At 31.5% G+C, this 17,761-nt stretch overlaps 2 protein-coding genes across 4 annotated transcripts; both read left to right on the forward strand.

The window, feature by feature from the left end:
- Positions 1 to 4,537: 4,537 nt before the first annotated feature.
- Positions 4,538 to 8,783, forward strand: LOC100792338 (WPP domain-interacting tail-anchored protein 1). 3 transcript variants are annotated; one of them, XM_041012950.1, is made up of 4 exons: positions 4,538 to 5,396; positions 6,073 to 7,166; positions 7,778 to 7,883; positions 8,475 to 8,783. In XM_041012950.1, the coding sequence occupies exons 1-3, from the start codon at positions 4,883 to 4,885 to the stop codon at positions 7,835 to 7,837; spliced, it is 1,668 nt and encodes a 555-aa protein (XP_040868884.1). In that variant the 5' UTR covers positions 4,538 to 4,882; the 3' UTR covers positions 7,838 to 7,883; positions 8,475 to 8,783. The 3 variants fall into 3 exon arrangements, with proteins under 3 accessions (XP_040868884.1, XP_003554950.1, XP_006603943.1); XM_003554902.5 differs by having other exon boundaries at positions 4,539 to 5,396; positions 8,470 to 8,783; XM_006603880.4 differs by having other exon boundaries at positions 4,541 to 5,396; positions 6,088 to 7,166; positions 8,470 to 8,783.
- A 1,992-nt stretch (positions 8,784 to 10,775) lies between these two features.
- LOC100789524 (E3 ubiquitin-protein ligase Praja-2) lies at positions 10,776 to 17,464 on the forward strand. The gene has a single exon (XM_014772088.3). The coding sequence runs from the start codon at positions 11,045 to 11,047 to the stop codon at positions 12,185 to 12,187; it is 1,143 nt and encodes a 380-aa protein (XP_014627574.1). The 5' UTR covers positions 10,776 to 11,044; the 3' UTR covers positions 12,188 to 17,464.
- Positions 17,465 to 17,761: the final 297 nt, after the last annotated feature.

Genomic DNA, 17,761 nt, shown 5'->3' on the forward strand with positions numbered 1-17,761 from the left:
TCTAGAAAATTCCTTCAAGTACGACCTAACCCTCCTATTTCTCCCCTCAGATTAGTCAAAGCTCACCAGATCTACCACACTACTTATATCCTACCTAAATGTTTTTTCATCCCTCGATCATCTAAAACTATTCAAGTTTAGTATTTTTATTTTATTAATATTTTTTATAATTAACTAAATATAATTACCAACTACAAGTGTGGAATATGATATCATAATAGAAATGCCGACAAATAAAAAATTTTACTTTGATTTTTATGTATGTAATATTTGTAAATTTTTACTTTTATATATAATTCAATTTATTAATAATACTACAATATACATTAATGCACAGTATGATAAAATATAAAAAAAAATTAATGTAAAAAGCACGATAGTACAATGAAAATATAGACACATAAACACAATAAAGGTTGTGTTTCCGCTAGTGAGGATAAAAACATTATTTAACATATTTTAAGTAAAAAGAAAAATATTTGCCCACAACCCCACTCATGTATTTTACATGGTGCCTACCCATTATGCATTTTGTCTTATTAACTTCCTTCAATCCACTTGATAAGTGTCTTTGGGAATGCCTCTTGAATTTTGGCCACTCTAATCAACTGAATTATCGAGTAGGTCATGCAACTCAAGTATTCGAGCAACCATGCTGCTAGGTCAATCAATACAATGAGCCAATTTGTTTAAACATAAGAAAAATAATTTTAAAAAAATGTTTTTAAAGAAATAAATAATATTGGCTTCTTAAAAAAAGTAGATATTTCTTTTTAAAAAATAGCTAACACATTAAAAAAGCAGGAAATTGTTTACTTTTAATCATAAAAATAATTTTTAAATAAAAATGAATTTTTTTTGTATCTAAAGCTATTAAAATTAAGTAAGAAAATGAGATCATGTAGTTTATTTTTCAAGCATATTCTATTTTGGAAGCAAACGTATTTGAGGCAATATATCATTCTACATATTCTAATTAACCTTAATTCATCAAGTTATGGAAGACAAACTTTTTCATTAGACTCGATCTCTGTTCATCATTCTAGTTGAAGAATGATGATCTACACCGACAATGTTTTGCACTGCATACAAAACCGTGAACATGGGACAGAAAGGGAGAGGATGTCGACAACGTGTGGTTCGCCATGTGATCGTGCTATGGTCGGTCATTCAAGGGGGCTGGACATGATCAGGTGCTGCTTCATGATTTCACAATTTCCTTCTTTTTCAATTTCAAAATAGTCTGTTACTGAACTTTAATAACATCACTAAGCGTGAAATGCAATAGAAATTGTTAAGTTGATCCACATTTTTTTTCCTAAGCAACAATTGTTTGTGCAACAACCTATTCCATGCCCCCTCTAGTTGACATGAGTAGTTTTACATTATTTCTTTACCAATGAGTCTCTAAATTAAGCAACAATAGATTGAATCTTCTTAAATAAGAGTTGAATGTGATATTTATAGATGAAAAATAAATGTGATTGGAATGAGAAAATTTCACCTATGGTGATCAATCAAATTCTCTTAAAAAATATTATTCATTGACGGATACTCTCTACAAACATAATTAAAAAAAATAACTAATTCCTTTACTTTACTGTATACGAAATCTCTTCTAATTCTAAAGACATTTTTAATAATAACATATTACCATTTTTCAGCTTAATTGTTATGCTCGTTTTACATTTTTTTTATCTTTTATTTTATTTTCCTATCAAATTACTAATATTCATTACATTTTCTTCATTTCATTCTTTTCTTTTATAGTATCCAAAACTTAAAAATTTACTTATTTTACATAAATCACAATCATATTTAACCAATTAACCTCGTACAATTGATACCTCATGACCTGCTCAAATTTACCAAAACAGATTGGGTGTCCTCATCACTCTGCAATAGGAGATAAAGCATAATAACATTTCACATGAAATTTGAACACCTTTGTGGACAGCATAACAATTACATGTGTTAAGGCATAAGAATTGCATGTGTATTTATTTGTTGCATATAGTTGTATTTGAGTATGTTGCTTAGTCCATACTTCAATATGTTTTTTTTTGGATAACCAATAAATTTGACACAATTTGGTATAAATATTTGTTGAGAGAAATCATATTTACTTCTGTGATATTGGGTCTGGTTTAGTCATGCGTTTAGTAAAAATTTATTTAGCGAAATTATATTTACTTTAATGATGTATTGACCTCGAAAGACATTAATCAGTATTTGGTCATCAACTAATCATGTTCTCTCTTATATATTTTTTTAATATTATTGATAATTAAAATTTAAGGATGTGTTTACTTTAAGTAAATATTTTTTTATTTTTGTTTTTATTTTAAAAATTTATATAGTAAATAGTTAAAATAATATTTTTTAATTATAAAGAAAATTTTAAAAGCATTTCCTTAGGGTTATGGCTTTTAATTGTATGGTACTATACAATTTGTTAAAGAACAATACTGTTACTTAATTAGCACATAAAAGCTTTTGCACATAATTCATAATTTTACAGATGACCATTATCTTTTTTTTTCGCTCCTTTTTTTAGGATTAAATATAACTTCATTCCTTTTAATTTTTTCAAATTCACAGTTTTAGTCATTTATTATTAATTAGAAATATTTAGTTTGTAATTTTAGTCCTCTATTTTAAATTAGAGATATTTAACCCCTCACAGTTTCTATCAAATTTAAAAAATATTTATTTATAAGAAATTAACCTTTGATTCAAATTTAGTAACTAGACACAAGATTATTTGTTTAATGTATATTATAGTCAATATTAATCTTTTAATAGTTAATATGTTTTTAATTTGACGAAAGAATCAAAATTTCAGATTTTACAAAAGTGTATGAACTAAATTTTTCTAGTTTAAAATAAGGGGATTAAAATTATGATTTTTTTAAAAAATAATGGAATTAAATGATTTTATTTCAAAAGTAAGAAAATCAAAATTGCATTTTAAAAAGTGGGAAGAACAAAATTAAATTTAAGTTTTTTTATTGATTATCAACAGTGTTCATTTTCCTAACATGAATTATTTGAGTTGCGTATAATTATTGCTCTTTAAAAGGACCTATTTGAAAGAGAGATGCAATAAATGGAAAATAGACGTTTCTGGTTGATTTTTCAAGTGGATGCACAGTTTGGAAAGCAAAATAATACTAAAACACGTTGAAATGTTTGTTTGTCTTGGTATAAATTTATGAGTAATTATACTTTACTATGAAGCAAGACTCTCGTAGGAGGGACCAAGTATGAAATTTAATTTTAGTTAATAAATATTTTTTATTCTATATAGATATTAATATATATATATATATATATATATATATATATATATATATCAATTTTCATATAAACAATTAATAATTATATATTTCAAAATTTAATTACATAAATAATTTATCAAAACATCTTTTGCATATGACATAAAATATTTGCGGTTGAATTTATATTCAATTTTTTATAATTTACAAAATAAATATTAATATAGCAAGAATTATTTCCACACATTAATGATTTTTTAACTAAAAATGAATAAGTAAATTGTTTTAACCAAATTATATTTTATTTTTTCAAAGTTTAGAAATCAATGTTTTTAAATCTGTGAACTCAATTTAAAAAACACGTTAGAATATAAAAAAAAAAGAGAAATATTTTAGAATTATGATAGAAAAAGAAAAAAAATTACGTGTTTTGAAACTTAAGTTGTCAATATCTTATATTAGTGTACATAAGTTTGCCAAAGATTAATAAAAAAATTAATATTCAAATTAATAAAAATGAAAGATTAATATGGCTATTTCATTGACAATGCAATAGTTTATTATCTGGTAAATAGTAATAACAAATTACAAAAAGAAAATATTATTAAAATAAAGAATAAATGATATTTCAGTAGTTTATTTAGAAAGATAAAAAAAATACAATTATCTTTCCAATATAGATAACAAAAAAAGGAATAAAATATTTATCTAAAAAGTAAAGTAAAATATCATTACCTTTACAATGACACTTATTAAATAGTAATAAAACATTATATCAAAATTAAGAAAAGATGTATAACACTCAAGTGCTATTGTCTCCAAATTTAAACCCCACCAAATAAAATTAATTACTACAATATTAAAATATCATTTATACTTATTAAATGATTTATTATTTTCTTTAATTTTTTATTATAAAATTATTTTAATTTAAAATTAGTCATTTAATATATTACAAAACATTTAACACTACATTTGAAACAATAGGTGAACGAAATTAATTTAAAAATTTACTTAGAATCTATTGACATATCTAATCATATATTAACCTATATAGTATTTATAGATTTTTATAATAACTATTTTAAAAATATATTTAAAATATATTTATTAATTAATAATATAATAATCTTGATACTGACTAATAACAAACTCCAACGGATAAAAAAAAACTAATAATTGACTGTACATAAAAATTAAACTAATTAACTAACCCTCCAGTATAAAAAAATAAAAATAAAAAACTGTAACCCAAAAAAGAAACTGTTGGGACGCAAAAACGATGCGTTGCAGTTAGGGCGCGGTGTAACCGTGTAAGCTTAACTGCCAATGGAACTTGCAAATTAGAGATCGGATCAACGGCATAATTTAATTTTTTTTTATTCTCTCCAAAACATTGTAATTGGAGAAATTCTGATTCTATTTCCACTTTCAATTGTATCAAACAGTGCATTCTTTGTTTCAATTCTGCAATCCCCTTTTCCCAATTTCATTCCCCAAATTCAGTGGCATAACTTTTTCTGGCAGCAAAATTTCAGTTAAATTTCTTTCCTTTTTAGTACATAACTTCCTTCCCACATTTCTAGAACAAAAAGGGTGCTACAATGAGCACTGAAAGTGCTGAACATGATGCCAGTGTTGTTGATCTTGAAGGTGTTGCTGTTTCATCACCCAGTGGAAATGTGATGGGAGATCTGGGTGATGTTTACAGCACAATGCTCACAAGCCTTGATTTGGGTTTGGCTTGTTTCTCTGAGAAAGTTTCCAACTTGAGCAATTTTGTGATGCATGTGGAAACCAAGGAGTGTGAACTTGAGGCCTTGGAGAAAGAGGATCACATTGGTGAAAAGGGTCTGGAGTTTGATCTGTTGTCTGTGGTGTTGGATTCAGAGGTGAGAGAGTTGGAGGGAGTGTTGGACACCCTTCAAGGTGGGGTTGATGAGGCTAGAGAGTGGGGGTGTTCTTGCACTCATTTGGGAGAGGGTTTTGTTGCAATGCAAGAGAAGTTGGGTGATTATGAACAACAGTTGAAGCAGTTTGAAGAGGAGTTTAATGGCATTAAGATGCAGTCAGCCAGTTTTCAGAGGAATTTGTCTTCCTTAAAAAAGGCAGAAAATGGTATGCAGAGGATCTCATTTTTGTTTATTTGTTTACATATTTTATGTTTGGATTAAATATGTTTTCTGTTCTTGAAAATATCACTGTTTTTTGTTTTTCTTTTTTGTGAACCCGGGATATCCCTGGCCAACAGATAATTTTTTTAGTTACTATGAAAATTTTGTTTATTTTTTGTTTCTACTTTTAACAAAATGATGTGGCTTTTTTAGTCCTTCACTAAGATTAAAAACATTATAATGAGGGACTAGAATTAAAATTACATCATTTTGTAGGACAAGAAATGAATACAGTTTTTATAGTAACTAAAACAAAAAAAAAAGTGATATTTTTAAGGATTAAAAACATATTTAAATATTTATGTTTTCATGAAGTTGTTATTAAAGGGTATTCTTTTGTGTCTGTCCTATTATCTGGGATATCTGTTCTATTTCCCTGTGAAATTGATTGTGTGAAAGCTGCCAGAACTTTTCTTCTAGATTACTTTTATTACAAAATTGAAAGAAACAAAAAAAAAAGAGTGAAAGAAGAAAGTACTGTGAAGATCATTGACCTGACTGGCTCAAAATTTCTGTTTCTTGATTGATGTGTGACAACTAAGAATAGATTTGCGTGAACAGTTCTTCTATTTTTGTAAAGGTTTCTTTTTTTTTATTGGGGGGATTTTCAATGACAACAGGTAATGGTGATGCAGGTGAAATCATCAGAGAGGATGATAAATCTTTGAGTGCAAATGCAGAGATAAAACTGCAAACAGTTGAGCAACAAAGACATATTCTGAGAATGCTAGAGAAATCATTGGCAAGAGAAATGGATCTTGAGAAGGATATAAATGATTCGAGAGAAATTCAAGAAAATTTAAGACTAAAGATGTTCTTTTCAGAGCAAGAGTTTGTTAACATGGAGGGAGAAGCAATTGATGTTTGGGAAAGATGGCTTGAGGCAGACAATGCAAGTGAGATTCTGTTAGGAATTTCAAAAGGCCTTTTAGGTAAACTCCACATTTCTCAGTTCAGTTTAAATGGTCAAAGTCATCGTGAATCTGAGCTTCGAGCTAATCTAAAAGATGCTGAAGATAAACTAACCTTTGCCAATTCTGAGGTCTCTGCTTTAAGTAATAAGGTCTCTTCACTTGAGAAGCAACTAAAAGAATCGGAATTTCAGCTACTGAATGCAAAGGCCTCTGCTGATGAATATCAGAAGCAGTATAATGTTAAGTGTTCTGAAGCAAGAGACATGGGGAGTGTTATTGTTGAACTGAAAGAAGCTGTATATAATGCGGAAAGTAGGGCTAATAGTGCAGAAACTAAGTGTAAGTTATTGACAGAGACTAATTCGAAACTCGATGAGGAGCTGGCTCTTTTGAGAGGCTCATCTACAAGAGCAGAGTTGCTAGAGAGGCAGTTGAAAGAATCTAATCTACGATTGCAGAAAATGACAGCATCTGCTAAAGGTAGTCAGGAGAAACAAAGTAAGTTGTATTCCACAATTAGAGATATGGAAAATGTGATAAAGGATCTCAAGTCAAAGGTTTCTAAAGCTGAGGGTAGGGCTGATAGCACAGAGGACAATTGTATCATTTTGTCAGAATCTAATGCCGAGTTGAATGAGGAACTCAGCTTTATGCGGAGTCGATTGGAAAGCCTTGAGGGGTCCCTTCAACGAGAGGAGGAAGTGAAAATGGCAACTGTAGAGGACATTGGAAAGCAGGCCAAATTTTTCAAAAAATTGGTAACACAGCTGGCTGTCGAGAGAGAGCGTCTTAAGCAGAAGGTAATTTTATTTGAGATGAAATGAATCACAATTCATAATCATACCCTTCCACTTGCCTTTATTCCTCGACCTCTTCCAATTACTCAGATTTCACAAAGTTTCATATACACCTCATCTCTATAAACAGATTGATGCCCTGGTATAGGATAAACATCAATGTTATAGTGCACATGCATATTTTACCTTGCCTTTCGGGTATGAACTTTACTTCTTTCATATTCAAGTGTTCATGTGCATAAGCACAGTATGAGTGACTGGACTAAGCATTCGTTTCATATGATTTTTCCGCTTACTGAATAAGATTTATTTATTTTTCTAATCTGTGTCATCATGCATGTGGGTTCTTCCAATTTACACCTTTAATTTACAAGGAAACTAAGTTGATTGAAAATTCTGAGTAAGAAGAATAAGCTGTAGTGTAACACACCAAGTTGATGCGGTGCCCCATGCATGTAGTTTTTCCAGTATTCTTTTTTAAAATATTAATGATCTTGATGATAGATGAGGTAGAAAAAGATCAACAGACAATAAGACTTTGATAAATGATATGCCTAAACGTGAGATATCTTCCCTTTATCTGGCTTGCTGAAAATGTTGTGATTTATCTACAGATATCTTCACTAGCAAGCGAGAACAAAATTTTGGTACAGAAGTTAAAGCAGACATGTTAAGGATCCTTCATAAGAAGCTAGTGAGACATCAGCCACTGACCATGAGGTTGGTACTTTAAACTTTCTTTATTTGGTTTTTGATTTATACATGTAAATTACAGATTGGCCAGAATCCCTTTAACTGATTAACTTGAACAGATTAATTGGCTTAAAATTTTATATTTTGTTTTTTTTCTCTATAATGTTCTTCTGAAATTTTCTACTCGGAGAAGAAATACAGCATGTACAGTGTGTAAAAGAGTTACACTCGAATATATATAATATTAATATTATCATTTATGACTTAAGTTTATAATAACGTTTTACAGAACTGAGCAATAGCATCTGAGATAAAAGATTTAAATATTCAAATAAACATAAGGAAACAAAAGAAAAAAAAAGTGCATAGAATGAAATTCTCATTAATTATCAGGGGAAAACAGGCACTTCGTGCCTAATTGTTTTTTTATGTTTTTTTTAATAAAAAGAAAGATAATAAAAAGTTACTGGTGGTTGCAATGGTAATTATATGAATAAAATAGTAAGTTATGAATATAGTTATAAAGATAAGATGAGTATAAAGATGTAAACTAAAACACCCTATTTTCGTTATATATTGTTATAGATTATTACCCCTACTTTTTGTTTCGTAGGGTGGACACTGGACAGTACTTCAAAAGCAAGCTATCAGCAATAGGTAGTGAAGTTAAACCCACAGATTCTATGCCAGAAGTTAGGAGTGTGAGGAGAACAGATACAGGAATTCAATTCTTGACTTTTTACATCAATTCTTGTTTTACTGGTTTCATCTCATCTGTGGGTGATTTTTATTTGTGTTAAGTGAATTTGTTGTATGTCTATGTATTATTGCTCAGTAGATAACAGGATTTCTTTTTCTATTTATTCACAGGAACTTGTTGTTGTTGTATTTCATAATATTTTTTAAAATATTTATTTTATTATGAAATTTAATTATATAAAAATAAATATTCACAGTTTAAATTGTTTATTAGATACGATCACATGATGGGGATAACAATACAGCATAGCTTTCCCCTTTTGAGAGACAAACAAATATTTTACTTCAATCTATTTTAATGGAAACGATTTAGTTAGTAATGGTGAGTAACTATCATAGAACATTGCAGTAAAAAAAACTACCATTGAACATTTTAAGAATATTTTTTCTTTTAACTTTAAAGTTACCAAACTATTTTGAATATTGAATCATTGATATTTTGATTTTATTACATGAAATAATATCCTTACCATTATTGTTATTATTATCAACTTTGAAGCTTTACTTAGAATCTTCATTTTATATTTTGATATTCCAAAGTTCATAATAGAGTTTTAAATTAGTTGCTGATATTGACATAGAAAGAAAAGGCAATGACCATAAGAGATTTATTTACATTGAAATGAACTAAATTGTAACACATAATAATCTCTTAAGAGATTGAAAATATAGTTTTAAAAATAATAAAAAAAAGACATTATAATTTTATTATGCTTAGAAGAGGGGAGTGTACTTTAATCAAAAGAAAAAAATATAAATAAAATATATAATGTGGTGAAAAAAATAAGGAAATCTAGCTCATTTAGTTGATTTAGTTGAATAATATGTATGAATTATTGTATATTTTTTTATATATGTTTTATGAATAAATTTTTTTTTATAAAAAAGGTGTAAATATAAAAAAATTAGAATGTAAAAAAATTATATAATTAAATTTGTGGTTATACTTTGACTAAAATATTTTTCATTAAGAAGTCTTTAATTAATGAAAAATGTTATTATATTTTGACTAAAGTATTAATTAATTATAGTTAATAGAGAAAACAATACGGTTAAAAGAGAGTGAGTGATAATGGTTGAAAAAAAAAATACAAAACACGGGTTTGATTAGTTCGATTGGGAACTGGTAAATTGTTTTTTTTTTTACAAAATAAAACTTTCAAAACGATGCCGTTTTAGTTTAAAGAAAATGTAATAACAAGTGAAGTTTAATTTTTATTATTATTATTATTATTATTATTATTAATTTATGCATATTATGTTATCAATTTATACTTGAATTAGTGCCTTCATTGGTTTGATGATATTCTGATAATATGGGTTATTAATTTTACATGGTTATAGTGGGCAAAAATAAAGCAATAATGCTTAGAGAATGATTGAATGCAATTATATATTCAGATTAAACTAATTTCACGCTAATTGATCTGTGTGTTCTAAATTCATCAATTTTGTTAATAAGTCATCAATGTTTGAGACCCTAGCTAATTACATATTTAATGAGATTTTTTCTCTTAATTATGTTTTTTTCTACTATAAGGCTCGAACTAGATAGCTTGATCCGAGTCTAATATCACTTTGAACGAATAGTTAGTAATTAAAATATTTTAAATAAATATCCAAATATTATTTTCTCTTGTTCTACAATAATTGTCATCCTAATTTATTTTATACCAACAGAAAGTAACAAATATAGATGAAAGAGAATATTATCTCCGTCCCAAAATAAGTGTTGCCTTTGAAAAAATTATCCCAAAACATGGCATTTGACATATAAACATTAATTAATTCTTTTTCCAATACTCTAAATAAATGTTAATTTTTGAATCTAATATTAATATTATTATGTTTCATCTATTTAATCAAGTTAATTTTTTAAAATTATAACTTTCTTTAATCAATTTATTAACGTTTTTTTATACCTGTAAAACTATCTAATACAACATTTAATTTAGAAAAAAAATTAATTTACTAAATTAACCTTACATTAAATTTATATGTAAATTTTATAGTTTATCTTTAATATATAATAGATATAAATAAAAAAATAATATTATATTTATTTTGGAGCATTTTTTTCTTACATCACACTTATAATAAAACTGATGGAGTAATATTCATCCATTTAAAATAAACTCTACAATAATTATAGTCAACGTACTCGGTTACGCCAATCTCACGTAACATTTCCTTCCCCAACTTCGCACTCTCGAATTCCCGGTGACTCCCAAGTCTCAGTCACGAAAGAAAAACAACGTCACATTACACACACGCACGCACGCAACTAACACAACAGGAACATCAACAACAACAACAAGAAAAATTTCACAAACCTTAAAATCTTGTCATTTGGTTTCACACCCACAGAGAGAGAGAGAGATTCTTTCAGAGAATCGCATTGAATCCATTTTCGTAAAACATAACATAACATGTCTAATCATCATCATTCCTCCAATCCCTTCGCATCATCCTCATCCACTCACTCCGATTCCGATTCCGACTCAGTGAGTTGCTTCGTCACCGATCTCTTCGAAACTCGCCTCTGCTCCTGCGACGACGACACTGACATAAACCCCTTTTCCGACGTCGTTTGCGACCTCCACCGTACGGAGCATGTGTTAGGGTTAGGGTTTGGCGTTGAAATTGATCCCCATAGCCAAACGAATGGGGATAATCATCATCGTGATCGGGTTTTCGATGCTGATAGAGTTTTCAATTTCACGGTGGGGGATGGTTCGAGCGGGGTTAGGGTTGTAGGGTTTGGTTTGGATTCCGAATCGAGTAGCGAGGAGGGTGGGATTCGCGATGGCGGTGGGTTTGAGGATTTCGATGCTCGATTGTGTTGGGATAGTCTCTGTTTGGAGGATCAGAGGACGCTGAATGAGGGGTTTGAATGGGAGGAGGTGGAGGAGAGGGTGAACGAGAGAGAGGATTTGGGTTTGGTGGTTGATGAGGTTGAGATTGAAATTGAAGGTGATGATGGCGATGGGAATTCGGTGGCGTCAGGGTTCACTAATGCCGTTGAGGAGGAAGAAGAGGAGGAGGAGGAGGATGCCGGGGAAGAGGCGCTGAGGTACCTCGAATGGGAGATTCTCTTGGCGGTTAACAATTCGGAGAGGAATGTGAATGGTGTGTTGGAGCACGAGGGCAATGCTGTTGGTGGTGCTGATTTCTTAACAATTCAGGATGGTTATGTGTATGCCGCAGAGTATGATGTTTTGTTCGGGCAGTTTCTTGAGAATGAGAGTGCCTTGAAGGGAAGCCCTCCGGCTGCGAAGAGTGTTGTGGAGAGTCTCCCGTTGGTGGAGTTGTCGAAGGAGGAGTTGTTGCAGGGGAAGAACGTGGCGTGCGCCATTTGCAAAGATGAGATTTTGTTGGAGGAGAAGGTCCGGAGGTTGCCTTGCTCGCATTGTTATCACGGGGACTGCATTTTTCCGTGGTTGGGCATTCGCAACACGTGCCCGGTTTGTCGGTTTGAGCTGCCCACAGATGATCCGGACTATGAGCAGGGGAAGGTCAATAGGGCTGCTCGTGGTCTGTTGGAGCTTGCGGCAGCACGGATGCAATTTTGACTTGTCTGTTGTTGCTTCAGGTTATACACTCGGTCTTATGTATATAGCAGTTTGCTTTGTCTCATACAACTGATGATGATGATGAGAACAAATCTTTTGTAAGTAGTTTTCGTGTTGTGGTGGTTTTGGAATAAGTTTCATACCATGTTGCATGCTCTGGATATACCCAAAATGAATGCCTGTCAATACTCAGTTTATATTCAAATAATTAAAGTGTACAGCAAGAAGGACCATGTTAATGGTTTACTGTTCCTTTTAATGAAATTCTGTTATAATTTTTGGATTTATGAAGTTCTGTGTTCAGAATCATGCTGTATATAAAGTGTTGGTTATCTCATATTTGTATATATCTACAGTTTTGTTTACCTTTAGCTGATCCTTTCTCGAAAGAGTTGCTTTTCTAAGGAAATGGAAAATCTTGTATTATTATTCCTTAGTTGAATGTTACTGTATTTTTTACAAGATGGTTCTTGTTCATTTATGCTCCCTTTTTTTTCGTTTTGTGTAATGGAAGACTTTATTCCATCTCTATGTTTTCAGAGATTTTCCTTCTTCCTATTGTGCCTACTCAGTCGTCATGGACAAACATGTTATTTGGACATCTATGTATGGCATGCAAAGTATGTGGACCATGAGTTTAGAGCAGAAAGCTGCAAGTGAACCATTCGTAATTATTGTAGTACCATAGTCATAGTTGTCAATAGTGCCAAATAGAGGCGCTATCTCAGAATCGTGTCATGGAGTGTCCAGAGCAAACTACAGAAATTGAATAGCAGGTTATCATGGCTTATCAAGTAGTGGCTATCATGGCTGCAATAGCATGCAAAATCATGAAAAATTGCTGCTGGACCTGGCACTATTGGAGTGTATTACAAAATACCTATTTTAACTATGAAACAGCATTGTTTATAGCTGCTTTAGGGGTGAAATTTTGGTATTTCGTCCCACCTCTGAATCAGAATCAAAATCCTACTTTTTTAGTCACTTTTGCTCATTCTGTTTTATGAAGTAGCAACTAGCAACCACTGTTCTCTCTGACAACATTCTGTTATGAAGTAGCCACCCCTCTTGGCAACATTTCCAAGTGTTTTCTGGCTAGCAGTGACAGTTTTCAGCCATCCCTGACCTCTATCCATTTTCTGTTGAACCTGTCCCTGTTTCCTGCTAACTATGACCTATACAGCCTTGCTCTGTTCTGTTGCTGCTTTGTTTTATTTTTAATCTCTCTAAAATGGGTCTTTTATCTCATTGTTTTGTGCTCTCTTCTAAATTTTACTCATAAGTTTCTTTGTTCTGATTGGTCAGAACAGTGGCCGCGTCTCTACTTGCTTTCCTACTATAGCATTTTTTGGGCTTAGTCACTCTGCCACTATTTGGGATTCAAACGGAAGATATAAGGTTGACTTGGTGGTAAAGGATGAAGAGGGCGGGGGGTAGGTTGAATCCCCCGCTAACAAAAACTAACAATTAACATTTCAGATAAAAAAAAAAAAACTAGGACCGTTTATCAACCTAGGTGGCAGTGTGGAGCAGCCAACTCCAGAACCATTTCAGGGAGATAGCGGATAATAGGATGACCAATATATATTTAAAATTCATATCACGCATATATAAAAACTAATTTGTTTTTTTAAAATTAAAGACATTCATAATCAATAATCAGAAACCATAGTTTTAAGCTAATTACACTAGTCAATAACAACAAAAGTCAAGGAACATCAAAGAAAAATAAATACATCAAGAAAGAACATGTGGCTACATATCTGAACACAACCCAGGAAAAATTGAAGAATAGAGGAAAAGAAAAACAGACACACTAAAAATATGAAAACATAATAGTGACCACTCTGGGACTGTCACATGAACTAAACAGAGTCCAAAGGATGTGAACAGAAAAGACACCTCAGAACAGAGGTCATGTGGTTGGCTGGAAATACTTCTCAAGTGCTATGTGTTCACTGGAAACATGCTGGAGGACTGTGGATTAGACAGTTTACCTCTAGTAGAAGGGAGGCTAGGAGAGCAGTGCATTTGTTTAATGAATGCAATTCAGTGTAAATCAGTCTTTAAAATGATTTTAAAATTTGAACGCTATCTAATGAAAAAGGTGGGAATTGCAAAATTATCCCCCAAAAAATGGATGGATGACTAACAATCTGGAGCAAAGAAGGTCTTTTAACTATATTATCAATTGCAGCTACAACAACTGCAAATTGACACAATTTGGGGCATGAATCAGGCACTCCACAAAAACAAGACACAACAGCTTCTCTGCAGTGGCCAGATGCTGCGATGAAACAGTCACAGCTGTGCTGTTATTTCATTCTTGTGTGATGGAAATGCCATATTTGTTGTGGCTTCTGAAGCATCATTCATTTTCTTTCTTTTGTCGAGTTATTTATGCTGTTATCTCATCCTTTTTTCATGTCTGTTTTTCTATTACACGTTTTATGTTTTGGCATGGACAGGCAATTTGTTTTTCTTATGTAAACTATTCATCTTTTCATTGTCTTCTTGAGTAGAATGCATTTGGGTAATAGATTTTTCTTTCTTTTCTCTTATTATATCTTTTGTACACTCAACATTTTAGTGAGGTCATATTAGCACTTGACATCTGAATTTATTTTGTTACTTGGCCTTAATCTTAGCATATTTGGTTCTGCTTAAATTTAGAGAAATAATCATGCATTTTTTAAAAGCTCTCTCAGGGAGCTGAAAAATAAGCAATTATTTGACTAAAATGAACTAAACCGAACATGAACTTAGTTGAGTTGACTAGTACGGCTCAGCTTTATATTAAGGTTCTTATGTTTTGTTTTTATGTATAGTTTGATATCACACCTGTGACTCATATTTGAGTATTGTGTAATGGGTAAATATATTTGGACATACAACTATCCTGGAGAGGGAGAAATGCTTGGCTGTTGTTTTTATCTTATTTTGCAACCTTAAGGTTTTATAAACAGCTGACAAACTGTAAAAATGTGTGATATTTACTTTGTAGGAACTGGAAAGTATTCTTTAATAACATAGGCTTCAAAAGATAAGATGTAGCATGATACTATCTGGCTGATAACAAAAATACTATAAGATGGCTATTGGTGATTCAGAATAATTTTGAAGTTATTTTAGAGGATGGACTAATGTCTTCTAATATTTTTCAGTGCTAGATAAGCTACTTTTGTTTGCATAGCTTATACAATAATTAGCTTTCAGTTTTGTAAAGTTGGAGTTCACAATATGTTAGGCATGAGCAACTGTGCAGCTTAGAGCATGTTTGGCATGATCTGTGATCCTCCTGCATTTGTTGTCTATATATACCTTGGGGTTAAAGTCATTTCATGCCTGGGACTCAATGTGAGAAGTATAGTCTCTATTTGTTCTCTGTTGCCAAATCTCTAACTTTAATTTGAGCAAAGACTTCTTTTTGTTGCCATATAAGTTTCAGCCATTTCACATTTAAAAATTGTCTGCAACCAATTGAAGTGGCTGCTGAAGAGTACAAGGTTTTCTTTTATCAACTTTTCTTCTTCCGGTAATGTATACTCATACGATCATTGTTAGTATTTTATGATGTTAGGTACTTTCTTCATTGTGGCATAGTATGTTCTTTTTGGTGGGCATTGAGTTACTACATTTCGTTCTTTACTTTGTGGCTATTATTTTTATGTAATATTTTCTTAGCCTAAAACGGAGATAGCTCCTTGAATTTTATGTTAACTGCAGCAGCACATGTAATTCTAGTGGCAAACTCTACTATACAACATTCTGACATATAGAATACCAAGCAACTTTAGTTAGGTAGGGTGCTGGTTAGCTCATCCTTGAATGGAGTTTGGAGGGATGGGAAAGGGAGGGTGCTGGTTTAATTTTTTTATTTAAATTTTTTTTTTCATGAAAATTAGTTTTTATAATTTAATTATATTTTAATACATTTCAGAATTTATAGTGTAAATTTTTATATTACTGAAACTAGTTTTTGTAATATATATATATGTACAAAAACTCGTATTCAATTTTTCATATGTTAGAATATAATTATATCACGGAAACTAGTTTATGTAAGATCTGTAAAAAAACAAAAGTAAGGGTGTGAATAGAGAATAAGGGGTTTTCGGAAAGAGATACACATACAATAGTTTATTTTACTTCATTATTATGATGTGATAAATGTGTAGGAGAGAGAGATTTTTTTATTTTTTTTATAAATATGTATATAAATTGTTGCGTCTGTTCTTCAAGCGTTACCCTCCTATGCAATGCAGTCTGTGTACTTTCCTAGATCCATCTAGGATGGTTAACACTTCGTATATGATGAAGATTGGTTGGGCATTATGTTGAGTAGAGAGGACCTAAGGGTTCAAATCATGAGAGCGAAGTATAAGTGTGGTGATGACATGTTACCCATTATTGATACTAATAGGGCGGGTTCTAATTTGTGGAAAGGGATTTGTAACAGTTGGGTGAAGGTGCAACAAAACTTATGAAGGACCATAGGCGATGGAGCTCAAATTCAATTTTGGAATCATAGCTGGATTCCTGAAGGTGGTAAGCTTGGGGATGTGGCTTTAACCACTGTTTCTGCGCGATTAAGTTCAAATCTGGTTTCTCATTATGTTGATGATCAAGGTAGGTTGGAATTGCAGTTTCTTCAGAGCATGCATTCCGGTTTCTTCGCAAAGGTTGATGGCAGACATTGGGATCAAGTATTTGCAGTTGCTCTTAATAACCTGTGGTGGTGAAGAAACAAAACTATTTTCGAAAACTATCAGCTTCAGCCAGATGCAGTGGCAATTCAGATTTTGGCCAAAACTGATGGGATAAGTGAAAGCATCCAGTAATCTACTTCTATTGTGCCTGTTGAAGTTAGAGTTCTAGCTCATGGAAACATTTGCTGGAATAAGCCACCAAATGATCATTTTAAGTTGAATACTGATGGAGCTATCAACAATGACATGAAGAAGGCTGTTGCAGGCAGGGTCTTCAGAGACTCTAATGGTAAGGTGAACTTCTTTGCTGCAGATGTTGGGTACTGCCCTGTTGTAGTAGCAGAGAACTCTGGGTGATATTGCTTGGAATTCAGATTGCTTGGAGTAGAGGCCATAAGCAATTCTTGGTAGAATCTGACTCGTTGGTGGCTATTTTTACTCTCTTGAATCAGGGTTGTCCCTCCCACCACCTTTGTTTTCCTATGATTCGTAATAGCAATTCTTTTGAGAAGCAAGGAGGGATTTTCGTGTGGTTGCATACCCTTTGAGAGGGTAACCAAATTGCTTATTATCTTGCCAAATTTGGGTTAGACTTAGATAGACAATTGAGAATTTTCGAGGTTGTTCCTCATTTTTTATCAAACGCTATTTTAACGGGTGTAACTTTCCCGAGAGATTATTAAGTTTTGCTTAGGGGCCTTTTCCCCTCTCTTTCACCAAAAAAAAAAGAAGAAATTCTTATACTAATAACATTCTGTATTTTAGGTCCATAATAAATTAATAAATTTTATATTTGTTTCTTGATATTTTTTTTACATCAAGTTCTTAATAAAATAATAATTTTACTTTTGGTTTTTGGTATTTT

This window comes from Glycine max, chromosome 19 (genome assembly GCF_000004515.6).
Source record: "Glycine max cultivar Williams 82 chromosome 19, Glycine_max_v4.0, whole genome shotgun sequence".
NCBI lineage: Eukaryota > Viridiplantae > Streptophyta > Magnoliopsida > Fabales > Fabaceae > Glycine > Glycine max.